Source organism: Paroedura picta, chromosome 7, assembly GCF_049243985.1.
Source record: "Paroedura picta isolate Pp20150507F chromosome 7, Ppicta_v3.0, whole genome shotgun sequence".
NCBI classification, from domain to species: domain Eukaryota; kingdom Metazoa; phylum Chordata; class Lepidosauria; order Squamata; family Gekkonidae; genus Paroedura; species Paroedura picta.
This window is the reverse complement of record NC_135375.1, coordinates 27779264-27792154: the sequence shown is the minus strand read 5'-3', so window position 1 is coordinate 27792154 and position 12891 is coordinate 27779264. Positions and strand designations below refer to the sequence as shown.

The window sequence follows — 12891 nt, the reverse complement described above, 5'->3', positions numbered from 1 at the left end:
TTGTTAGGCTCTTGTGGGTTTAGAGATGTTTTTTTCAACAGTGGACAGATTGGCAATCCTCCACCACCACCACCCACATACACATGTGCTCGTCAGTGCTAGGCAGCCCCTTGTTAAAGTCCATGTATCATGGAGAGGAAGCCTCCATCCCTTAGCTTCCTCTGAGCAGTTGAGTTAGAGTAACCTTATCAGGTACACCACAGGAAGAAGTTTATGTAGAACATTTGTATTGTCTATAAATGGCTCTCAAGATCAGACCTCAGAGTCAGCTGATTCTGTGGAACCACCACTCACAAAGCCCTGCCCCAAGTCCTGTTAAGCCTCACCCCTTGACTGAAGGGATGTGCTGGAGGCAGCAAGAAATGTCCTTAATGGGTATTGACTTCTAGATCAGGGGTAGTCAAACTGCAGCCCTCCAGATGTCCATGGACTACAATTCCCAGGAGCCCCTGCCAGCGAATGCTGGCAGGGGGCTCCTGGGAATTGTAGTCCATGGACATCTGGAGGACCGCAGTTTGACTACCCCTGTTCTAGATAGAGGCCGGCTGATAGGGGTGAGAAGGTGCCTGAGAAAAAACTTTCAGAACTACTTGTGGGAATAAAAACATCCCAGCATTACACGTGTCCTGAGCTTCCAGGGTTGAGTTTAAAGCCTTGGTTAGCTTTTGTCTGTGGGTGCAGATTGGCCTGCCCCTTCTCTTTCTCTGTGCTGAAATAATTTGCACTGGAAAACAGGGTGAAAGCCAGTTCAACTTCATACTCAAAGTAACCGTGATCTGTCTTAGTAGTTCTTGGTGCTGCCCAGCCAACTAGAGTTTCCGAGTCTGAGCTGTTGGATCCTTGCATCTAGTCAAAATGTTTTCTGGCTAGTGCTCTGAGCTGCTCAAGTAGGGGACTGTGAGTTGTGTTGGCTATACATGTTCATGCCCTTCTGAAGAGGGGAAAGCCAGATCTGCCCTTGACACCTGAGGGGAGTATCCCTCCCGTTCCCAGAAAAGTGAAAGGGCTATGTTTTCACATTATCCAGAGGGATGTGAATGGAGTTCACCATAGCCCAGCTTTCCATATGTCCATGGACAGCGATTAACATGAGCTGCTGCCAGCATGGTCATTCTAGCCATGCTGGCATGGGGCTCATGGTTATTGTAGTCCATGGCCACTCTGCCATAGCCCTTCTGAAGGACACAGTCTTCTGTTGAAGAAAGGCTGTTGTAGGTAGCAGATTACGAAAAAACAAAGTGGGGTCTGTGTTTCAATTTCAATAAACCCCATAAGATTTTGAGCTGTTTGTGGAGGTTGGCAGCTTTCTTGAAACAAATTGATCTGGTGAAAAACTTAGTAAGAGATTGAAAGGGGATAGGAAGAGAACAGTGCAAGCAAGAGAAGCACTGCGACGCACTGTTTGCCTACAAGACAGACTACGCAGCCCCCAATAAATATATATTAATATCTGTCAAGTACCATCAAGGGAACCCCCACTTGTAGTCTAAATGGTATCCCTGTTTCCAGGCTGACCACCACAGCGAGGACCAGGCTTGTGTATGTTTACCACTCCTAGTGAACACGAACCCTCGTTGCTCCTTCAGAGCTGCAGTAGAATTCCAGGACTCAGCACAACTGCCTTGCTTAAAGAAGAAATTCCTGATTTGAGGCTGGTTCTCCCCTCCCTCCACTCCTTATGCTGCTTGATTCATCTCAGCCTGACCCTTATCTGGATCTATTTTTGGGCGCTTTAATAGCCCTTGGGCTACCTTCTAGTGAAATGTAATTTTATGATTCATCTGGAAGGAGGAGGGGTGGGAACAGCAGAGTTTTCCAAGCTGTGTTGTGATCCCAAAGGCACCTCTGCAGCCCCCACAGGGGCAGAAGCTGAACACGGCATGTCACGAAATATGCTAAGCTGTTGACAGTGAGGGTGATGTAACCAGTCTCTCCCTTGCAACGCTTCGCAGTATCTTTGGTTTATGATAGAAGCCTGATAGAACATAATGTACAAAGTGCCAGGACAATTTGGTTAACTTTGGACTTCTGAATCTTGGAAAACTGTGTTGTTCTCATCTGGACTCCTGTTTGTTTTTTAATTGTCTTGTATGTTGATCAATTCAAAACAACTGGCATATAAAAAAAAACCCTGATATTTTAAGTTACTAGTTCAAATCCTGTCTGGCTGAGAAGAGCAGATGGCTGCAGCTGTTTCTCAGATTTCGTTTTAAACCTTATTTGCAGGTGTTGGCAATTTGGTTTCCATGCGAAAACACATCTGGCCAGAGCTGAAAAGCAATCTGTAGCTGCACAAGCAAACATGTAGTCCCCAAACTTGTATTCATTTTGCAAGGATCATTGAAGCGCAGTAGTGATTTGCAGGGGATACCTGGCAGATGGAGGGTTACTTAACCCTTCCCCCTCCCTCCAATTCTGCCCGTCAGACTGCTACTCCCCCTCTCCTCAGTGCTTCAATATGGCAATAAGCCCAGTGAGGGAGAGCCATACAGATTGGGGTAGAAACGCACATGCACACCCACAAACTCTCACTTTGATTCTTTCCCAGCAAATGCCACCCACACGCTCAGCCCTGTATTCCTGCAGCCTTGGCACAGGCGAGTTTGGGAAGCCCACATGATTGTAGTTCTGCCCCTGAATAGCTGTGTGAAGGGTGAGGGTTGCAGGGTGATGGAATCTGAAGGTCCTGTTTTCCACCGAGATTTGAACAGCCTGTAAGGATGCTGTCAGGAGGCCGTGCGGCAAATGGGTAATGCTGCACCAGCAGCCAGGGGCGGCTCAATGAAGGCAGCAACCTAGGTTGCCGCTTGCACAGCTGAACGGCTGAAGCGCCCTGGGTAGAATCGGGCTGCCAGAAATGGGAGCGAATAAGAGTGAGCCCCGCATCCCTCTTGGCTGCAGTGGTGAAAGGAGAGTTGTGCTTCCTGCAGTCCGACTCCTAAAGCTTGCTGACTAGTCAATTTTTTAAAAATGCATTTCTTAAAAAAAAAAAAAAACAGGAAAAGAAGAGCAGGGGGAAAGACTTTAAAATCCAGCAACTAAGTAAAATTTTTAAAAAGGGAAAGAAAAGGAACTTAAGGGAGGGACCATTGGTCAGATAGGATGGGGGAACACAACCATTTGGCCTTCCAAGGCCATGTTAGGAGATGTTATCCTTGCAGGAATGGCAGCTTAGGGTGAGGAGCAGATCAGCAAGGGTTGAGCTGAGCTCTGCATTCAGTGACAACTAGAGGCAAATGAGCAGGGAATGGGGGGATGAGGATCTTGGCCTTGCTCAGGTTAGTTTTTAGAAACATTTACTTGAACAAAAGAGCCTCTTGTGGCGCAGGGTGGTAAATGCAGCAGAAATGCTGTCTGAAGCTGTCTGCCCATGAGGCTGGGAGTTCGATCCCAGCAGCCGGCTCAAGGTTGACTCAGCCTTCCATCCTCCCGAGGTCGGTAAAATGAGTACCCAGCTTGCTGGGGGGTAAACGGTAATGACTGGGGAAGGCACTGGCAAACCACCCCGTATTGAGTCTGCCATGAAAACGCTGGAGGGCGTCACCCCAAGGGTCAGACATGACTCGGTGCTTGCACAGGGGATACCTTTACCTTTACCTTTATGTGTTACAAAGGAGCTATTAAGAACCTTGGGAGGCCTCTTTTTATAAAACACTACATATGTACAGCTCACTTATAATTGCTATAAAAATTATCTTACATATTCTTACCTAAATGTGGTAGGCAGCTTGCCACATCACGACAGCTAGATAATGATTAAAAGTAGAAAAATTGCTCGTGTTCCCATCATCCTCATCATCATCATCTAGAATAATTCTTTAAAGTACAGAAGCCTGAAAGCTTTTTGTGAATTAGTCATTCATTGTGGGAGGCTTCTCACTTTTCAGCTTTTAAAGAAGAAGACAAATTTTGGGGTTTCTTGGATGCCCAAGCCTGTCTTCTAATGCTGTTGTGATGTTTTTGGTAAACATGGTCTTTCCGTTCTGGGAGGGAAAGAGCAAGAGACGGGAATTTTTGGCTCACACATTTGGTGCAGGAGAGTGGGATGCAGGAGAATACACAATAAGCTTTCTGAGATCTAAATACAAGAGCTTCTGCCTGCAAATCTTTTTTGAGTCATGGGGATTTTAACAGAGTGAACTGAAAGAAATAAGATGCAACACAAGGACAGCCAGCAGAGCAGAGTGAGGAACAGCTAGCTGTAGGATATGGAAACTGTAATAAACAGAAATTAATGTCAGCAAATGACAAGTACCATTACATGTAAACCGTTTCGTTTCTCATCAAAAAGGCACTTTGTACATTTTGCATCCAAGGGCAACCAGGAAGATTTGGAAGAAGGAAATCTAGTTGAGTGTTTGCCTACATGCAGCGGATGGCCTCATCAGACAGCTCTTTTGTGTGTCCTACCCAGGCTATTCCCAGATGATATACAGATTTTTTAGTCTTATAGAGAGAATTAGAACATACACTTATTTCCCTTCATAGATATTTCATGTGTGTAGCACAGAACTTCTCTCTGTAGTCCTTACTGAGCACGGGTAAACTAGGTACGTTACTTGGCACCAGCTCTCTATGAAAAGACCCCACTAAATGCCTGGTCTGCAATGGACAGTCAGTTGGAGTAACTGTGTGTTCATGGGGTGGAGGGGAATAGATCAGAAACCAGTGGAAGGGAGAAGCTCCAGGAAAGGAACTGCCAGCGTAGGTTCACAAAGAATTAGTTACAGCGCTGTTGCTAGCCCCGCAAAAGTTCCCAGTTCCTGGCCGTATAACTTAACTATATTAATACCAGAAGTAAAGAGAAAGGAACATTTTTAATGGATTTACAGATTTACGTGCAGTATGCAGAGACAGCCTTGTCTGCAAACCATTTGCCACTTATTTGCATTAATTTGCTCAGGCCGTTGTGGCTGAAAGAATATTTATTGGGAAGCTGGCCTGTGCAGGATAACCTAATCCTGTTTTGTTTTGCCATCTAACACATACCAGCTGCCGTGCCTCAGAAGACTCTCCTTTACTCGCACTGCGCTGTTTTAAGAACTGGAACTATAGATGTTGCTTTCTGGATATCTGACAAATGCAGTGAGTTGGAAATAACTTGTCGGGGAAGGGCCATAGGTTTCCTTCATGTTCTGTCTTGTAACTGTCTTGCAGACTCCGAACTCGCTTTGATGTACAATGATTCCTCGGTCCTGGAAAACCATCATTTAGCCGTGGGATTCAAGTTGCTGCAGGAGGAGAACTGCGACATTTTCCAGAACTTGACAAAAAAGCAGAGGCAGTCTTTGAGGAAGATGGTTATCGACATTGTGAGTTGCTATTTGGACCTACTTTCTTTCCTTTAAAAAAAAAATTTCTCACAGCCCAGCTTTGCAAATACAAACTCTAGGTAATATTTTTGGAGGGCATTTTAAAACCTCAAACAGAACATGAACAGAAAGTGCTTAACTCATTTTTAGCACGGCCACTATAGATTTCTAGCTGGTGGACCTCGGAGTGATTTATAAGGACACACAATCCTATTGCATCTTGAGTTGGGGGTAGGTGCAGTCTGCACAATTCCGATTGCCCATTATGAAGTGCATGTTCTTCGGCTGTGTGGCACACTCAGAGATCTTCTGCTCTGTCTTCCCAAAGCTCTGCAATGATTCCAGCTATTTTAGCACATCTACTGCTTCTGTCTGCACCAGATTCTAACAGCACAACATCCCATGCCAACTGTGAGTGACCCCCTCCCATTGCTTTCTCTCTTCAACCAAGGTGCTGGCAACAGATATGTCTAAACATATGAACCTGTTAGCTGACCTGAAAACGATGGTTGAAACGAAGAAAGTAACCAGCTCTGGAGTTCTGCTTCTTGATAACTATTCAGACAGGATCCAGGTAAGGTGCCACAAACTCAAATCCCTCCGTTCTTTTGGTCATGTATTTTGCAGTAGCCCTTGTGTCCAACCAATACGCATTTCCTACAATGAAGAACTATCTCTTCTGAGTAGCATTTGCGTACAATCCCTGTATTTGACATAAACATTTTGCCAGTCGCTGGATTATTTTCCTAAATGAACTCGGCCAAGTTGGTGTTAACCTCGATTAATTTTGCTAGGGTCTAACTTCCACGTTTCATTGAAACTTATTCGTCTTGCACTTACAACATTTTTGGCATTTTAATAAAGGCAAAAGTTACAGGTGTGAGATAATGGGGAAGCTATTAATGTCAGTGTGAAAAACAGCACCACTCATCATCCCTGTGCAGTTCAGAATAAACCTTGCACTACATGTATTTTTGAGATTCTGTTTTCACGCCTGCCAAATGTGCGAAATCGAAAAAAGGGGCTTTGTCTCCAGTGGAATAACACCAAGGGTTCTCTAGAGAGAAATGTACATATATATATATGAATCTATATATATTGTCTATTTTAGGTGCTACAAAATATGGTACACTGTGCAGATCTAAGCAATCCAACAAAGCCACTCCAGCTGTATCGCCAATGGACAGATAGAATAATGGAAGAGTTCTTTCGTCAGGGAGATCGAGAAAGAGAGAGGGGCATGGAGATAAGCCCCATGTGTGATAAGCACAATGCATCGGTAGAAAAATCACAGGTAATCTATTCAATATAGAGAAGAATGAGATAATTTTAATTCATGCATAGCCTGCCTTTATAATCATGTGTAGACCACTGACCCTCCTGGCATGGAATGTGTCTCACAGATGAAATTTTAACTCTACGTTATGCCTTCCACCAGGCATTTGGTTGAGACCAGGTGACCAGCATCTACAGGGCCCCTGCTCCCTCCCTCCCAGAAATCCACCCATGCAAGCTGCTCTGGACCTGTTTGCTTCATTATACTCTGTTACCTCTGTTATAGTTTAATGTTAATATTATTATTATTATTATTATTATTATTATTATTATTATTATTATTATTATTATTATTATGAAAAAAACTAAGTTCCATGTACTGTTTTCTGCGTTTTATGTAAACCGCCCTGTGCCTCAGGGGAGGGCAGTATATAAACAAAGAAACAAACAAAAACAAGTGGTCTACAGGAAGGTACTAAGAAGAATCCGAGAAATACTATTGTTAACCATATTTGTGTGAATTGGTGGTTTCTTCTGCAATGACATCTGTTGCAGAGAGTTTAGTAGATAAGATGGTTGTACGACGGTTCTGTTAAGTTTGCTTTCCAGTCAGTTAATTTCATTAAGCAAACCGATCACCTTAACGCCTTCCGTCTTTGGAATAATAGTTTTTCCTTGTTTTGCATTCCGACAGGTGGGGTTTATAGACTACATTGTTCATCCTCTCTGGGAGACTTGGGCAGACCTTGTACATCCAGATGCCCAGGACATCTTAGACACCTTGGAGGACAATCGCGAATGGTACCAGAGCACAATCCCTCAGAGTCCTTCTCCTGCTCCAGATGACCAAGAAGAGGGGAGGCAAGGCCAAACAGACAAATTCCAGTTTGAACTAACATTGGAGGAAGATGGCGAATCGGACACGGAAAAAGACAGTGGCAGCCAAGTGGAAGAAGATACCAGCTGTAGTGACTCCAAAACGCTTTGCACCCAAGACTCAGAATCCACAGAAATTCCACTGGACGAACAAGTTGGGGAGGAAGTAGGAGAGGAGGAGGAGAGTCAGACAGAACCTTGCGTGCTAGAAGAAGAGCGTTCTCCTGATACGTAACAGTGTGGCAGCTTCCTAGCTCTCTTTGTCTGTCCTCCTCTCTTCTCTTTTTAAAAAATAGAAAATGGTTTCCAAAGTGCATGTCACACGGCACAACCACGGTCACGCCTCACTGTCATCTGCCAGAGATGTTTGTTGATCAAAAACTGACCTTGATTACTCAGTTTGGCACTCAGGAATATTGTAACCGGAACTGTTCATCTCCATGGCATCAGAGAGCAAAGGAGAACACCTGCAAAGAACAGTTTTAATGAGAGTTCCACTTGGCAGATACAATTAGAGAGAGTGTGTGCTCCAAGCTGTTTTCGAGAAGAGTAAAGGCTGGCCCAACGCTAGTGTTTGCGGGTTTTTTTGTGTGTTTGCTTTTAATTTCATGAGAGAGGCAATTAGTAGCAATCATCACCAGAAATTGAAGAAAGCAGCCAGCAAGTGAATCAAGGTTTCCAGTGGAAAATAAAATGCACTCAAACAATGGGACACAACATGAATCTGTTATTACAAGTAGGAAGATAAAGCGGTGGAAATGGCATACTTTTCTAATTTCAAGTCTTCCTGACACATGACTGAAAAGAAAAAAAAAGTGTAGCTCAGTCGGTCGCGCTGACGCCTGCATTTTGTACAATATGTAAAAATGGGAAAAGATTTGTAGAATTTACTTTTATTATTAAATGTATTGAGGTATTATATTTAAAAAGAATGCAGCACCCTGAGAACTTCATCTGCCACTGATTCTTTTTTCCCTCCCCAAAGAGTAACTTGCAAGTTTTCAGTACAAATACATGCTACACTGGATTAATCAATTTTATATTTGTTTGCACTTAGATTTTTCATAGCAGTTCTTTCACCTCTTTTAGAATAACCCCTTGGTGTCGAGACCAACGACAACATCCATCCCCAAGCCATTCGTTGTCATTCTCCCTGCCTAAATTTGCAGAAACTCCCTTTCACTTTGTTGGCATTCTTTTCCGGCTTTTTTAAATTGTAACTTTCCAAGAGCAGCAATACGAAATCTGCAATGCGTTCTTTCTCCGCCAGAGGTGGCTTAGGCCTGCGAGCCCTGCCTTCACCGCTGTGGGCTTTCTCTGCTCAACCAAAAACATGCTTTCCAAAATTTAGCTGACCACTATGGTTGCAGCTTCCCCAGCTGTAGCCTTTATCCCCCTGGTGATAGGTGGAGCTGTGGGGGTTTAGCGTGTGGGGATTTCTTACAGTAGGTGCTCATAGAGTCCACCACATCCTGGAAGGTCATGACTGCTGCAGCAGTAGATGGGGTCTTGAAGCAGCTTCCAAAGACTAGACTTCTTCTACAGCTCTTCATAATGAAAAGCTGGGGAACTCTTATAAATTCAAATCAGGAGTTGCAAGACCGTAGCCAATGTGAATGTGAGGCTGTCTTGCTATAAATGCAAACAAAATGATTCCCATTCGGCCATCACTATCTGCGCATGAGACGTTAATAGTCTTGCTGTGCTATCAAATACATTCTTAGACAGGGGTGTTCTGAGTGCTGTGACAACATGACATTGCAGGCCATACTTGTACAAATGTTTAGGACAGGTATATGTGGAGTTACTGGTGTGTGTCTCAGGCTGTTTTCCAGCTGTCCCTGGCTCCTATTTTGTCCCCTTAAATGTGGTTTGCCCAGCAGACGTTATATAGACGATATTCAGTTGAGGTCTTTTAAAGTTGAGTTTCCAGAGCTTTTGACCTTGATTATCCAAATATGTTGAGTTTTAAAATTTTATTTCAATAATATCAACCATAGTGTTATGGGAAAGATCCAATCAGTCATTTTTGGAAAGAAAAAAATAGGGTGAATGATTGCTGTGCGTCGAGGAGCAATCAACAGAATATACTGAGAGTGAGATGTGCATCATCCCAAAAAAATGGACAGATCCAGAAAAGCATATGCCAAATCAGGCATAAGCCCCAATCCAGCACAGAGTTAGTTGCAGGCAAAGCCATTGAGGTCATTAAGTTTGAGTGCACTTAACTCTGCATTGGATTGTAACTTTATTGTGCAACTACTACTATAGTTGGAGCTGCATTCTGGTACAGGCCTCAGATGCTGGTCCATATCTGCTGAGAGACATGGAGTGTCCTCATCCAGCTGTGCCATGGTTACAACGTTCAGCTTGCTCCGCCATGACCATGGGTCATACATCCCATGGGACCTGCAGCTGTGCTTGCACTCGTACTCATAGAGCAGTGTCTAACATACGTACTGAGCAGCTCTTCTGCATAGACAAGTGCTGATGGTGTGAACCAGCACTATCACACTGGAGTTAAATGGTGAGGCCGCATGTCTGTTTTGAGACGACAGAACAGGAGCAGAATTTAGTTTTGCTGAATCAGGGAACATATTGGTGATTGGCTTTTTAATGAAACAACTGACTGATCATTTGGGTTTTTTTAACATGCGTTTTAATATGTCTGCTCTACCATTTAATGACTTTTAAGGGGGTGGGGAGAGAGACTAGCTGGCCAAGTGAATCAAAGAATTTCACTGTGTCACTATCCACATAGACTCATGTCCTCCCTTTGCTATTTTAACATTGTTCAGTCCCCAAGAGTGCCTGGAATCTTAATGAAAAAAGCAATATCAATTCCAAAAAAATCAAAATGGATCTGGAAGGGTATTTTATCTGCACTAAAGGCTTAATCCTATGAACTGGGGAGCACTTTTGCTTGAGCCCGCAAGAGCATATGGCCCCGTGCCCTAACTGAAGCTTGGGGATCTCTTATATTGGGATTTTCCATATGTTTAAATTTTAAAGACTGGTGGATCTGGTTCAGTGTGCTTACCATATCATAAGGTTAAACTTTCATAACAAAAAAAATGGAGATATAAAGAAAATAACAACCATATTGTGTAAAATACACCCATACACACAGACAATCAAATGGTAGAAAACACAAGTTTTAGAGTCAGGGATCGAATGCACTGTACAATCTTTTGTTTTTGTTTTGCCAAAGTGTGCTTTAGCATTGCACACTGCTTTAAAACAACAATACTGTCAAAAAAGTAACTTTACATGTTTTTCTGTGTTTGTTTGGGGTTTTTTGCCATAAGAAAAAAATGCAATGAGTTGGATGCTGTATGAGGGCGGAGAAAAGAGTGGAATCTGAATTTGTGTCTGACAGTACACTTTAGCTTGCAAGTTACTGTATTCAGTTATGCTGTGTTTGTTTCCTTTTCATTTCTGGTTTTGTCATTTTTAAAAATTGTGATCAGACAATATAGGTAGAACAAATCACATTCAAAAGGTTTTTTTAAAAAAAAAAACAACTTGAATGAAGTGAACTTTACAGAAAGCGTTTGACATTTCTTTTAAAATGCATTTATTTATTTTTTTATTTGTGCCATGCATATTTTTCTCACCAAATGACCTTACTTGTAATAAGTCTTGTTTGTCTCTGTTTACAACCATGTATTTATTGTAATGTATATACTGTAATGTTAATTGTAAATTATAAGTTCTTATTATAACATCATCCTTGCCGGGGTGGTGTTGCTATATTTGGAAACTCTTGGTGAGAGAATTAATATTGTGTATACATTAATCCCCTTGTACATTTGCCCCCTCCCCCCCACCTGTAATATATCCTCTGTCACCTTAGAGCTTGTTTATGGAAGAGTTGAGAAAAAAATAGTAAAAAAAATAAGATATATAAATTAAAAGCTGCAGGTCTTTGGTCCCAGGGCTGTGCCTTAACTTTAAATATTTTCTTGTTTTGCTGCATTTGAAAGAGAGAGGTCATTATGGAACACGGGCTGGGCATATCCCCACTATCCCTTTTGGCTCTTGTGGGACTTCAATGGGCCATGGCCCCAATCTAGGACACCCCCCCACACACACACACACAGTTCCAGTGGGCTTTTACCATAGCTCCCTTTGGAAGTTCAAATGTGTACATATTTGGCTATCAGCTCCCCCCCCCCCCATGCCTGATGGAGGGGGCACTTTCCAATTTCAAAATATCTCAAGGGATCACTGTCCTTCTTCCATAAGAGAAACACAATTAGCATTTAATCCAGCAGAAGTGCGTATAATTAATTCAGGGGGAACTTGTGCTCCGGCAGGTGAATTTACAATTCATTTCAATGCTGGAAATGTTTTGTGTCCGTTATCCTTAATACTGGAATCGCCCCTGTTAAGGTTTCCTTTATTCTCTATGGGAAATATCTCTGAGAGACCTTTCCCCTCTCCAACACTAATTAGTGGATCAAGCGGCTAAAAGCTTGCTTCTGTACAACTGTGTCTATGGATGTGTCTCTGTGTATGTAGCATAGGTGTGTAGAGAATGACTGTAACCCTTTAGGTCTTGGAACACTACCGTTCTTTCCGTATCCTAAATAGTGTCTTGCAACTGTTCTCGATCACGTGATTTTGTGGTGAACAGATACCTCGCTACCATTCCATTCTCGCCCAGCCCTTGTAGCCATGTGACTGGTTCAGTGAAAGGAGAGATTCTTTTTCAAGGAAAACCAGAGCCTCCTTTGTTTGACACAAACTGTAGATTATAGCAGCCCTGGCCCAAAGGAATATTATTGCTTTTGTTTTAAACAGTATAAAAGGGACACTATAACAACAGGATTACTGAACAATATTTTTGTTGTTTTCCGTTTGGTTTTGTTTCCTTTGGGTATGTCTTTAGAGTGGCAAATTGTGTGAACATTGCAAATAATTCAACAGTTTCTTAGCCTCTCTTTCAGCCTATGGGATAGTACTGTACGTCAATACCTTCATATGAAATTTTTATATGCAATGGAAAAGCATGGGTTGATTCTGCCTAGATACTGTACTTGACCATCTTTTTGCAAATAAATTTATCTTACACTACAATCGCTTCTCTGTAATAAAGATTTATGTTTCTTTTTTAAGGTTTGGTATAAGAAAACAAACAAACAATGAGTTCAATGATAGATTCAGGTCGTTAGCCGTATTGGTCCAAAGCAAGAGAACGATGTTTTGAGTCCAGTGGCACCTTTGTTGATCTTAAAGGTGGTGGCAGTGGACTCAGACTTTATTCTACTGAGTTTAATGCTTTTATCTAAAAAGAGATTGTGATTAATTCATTCGAAGCCAGAAGTTATAACATACTCTCTTCCTAAGTTTATAAATCCTATTTATTTATTTTATATATATATATATATATCAGAGCGGTTCACATAAAACAGAAGTGATACAG

At 42.4% G+C, this 12891-nt stretch overlaps 1 protein-coding gene across 20 annotated transcripts in view; it reads left to right on the top strand.

The window, feature by feature from the left end:
* PDE4D (phosphodiesterase 4D) overlaps positions 1 to 12545 on the top strand; it is a 709981-nt gene extending 697436 nt beyond the window's left edge. For all 20 annotated transcript variants that reach the window (XM_077347177.1, XM_077347175.1, XM_077347176.1 and 17 more), the window contains 4 exons: positions 5158 to 5312; positions 5764 to 5886; positions 6424 to 6606; positions 7282 to 12545. In XM_077347177.1, coding sequence (XP_077203292.1) covers positions 5158 to 5312; positions 5764 to 5886; positions 6424 to 6606; positions 7282 to 7698 — 878 coding nt within the window. In that variant the 3' untranslated portion in view covers positions 7699 to 12545. The remainder of the gene's footprint in view (positions 1 to 5157; positions 5313 to 5763; positions 5887 to 6423; positions 6607 to 7281) is intronic.
* The last annotated feature ends 346 nt before the right edge of the window (positions 12546 to 12891 follow it).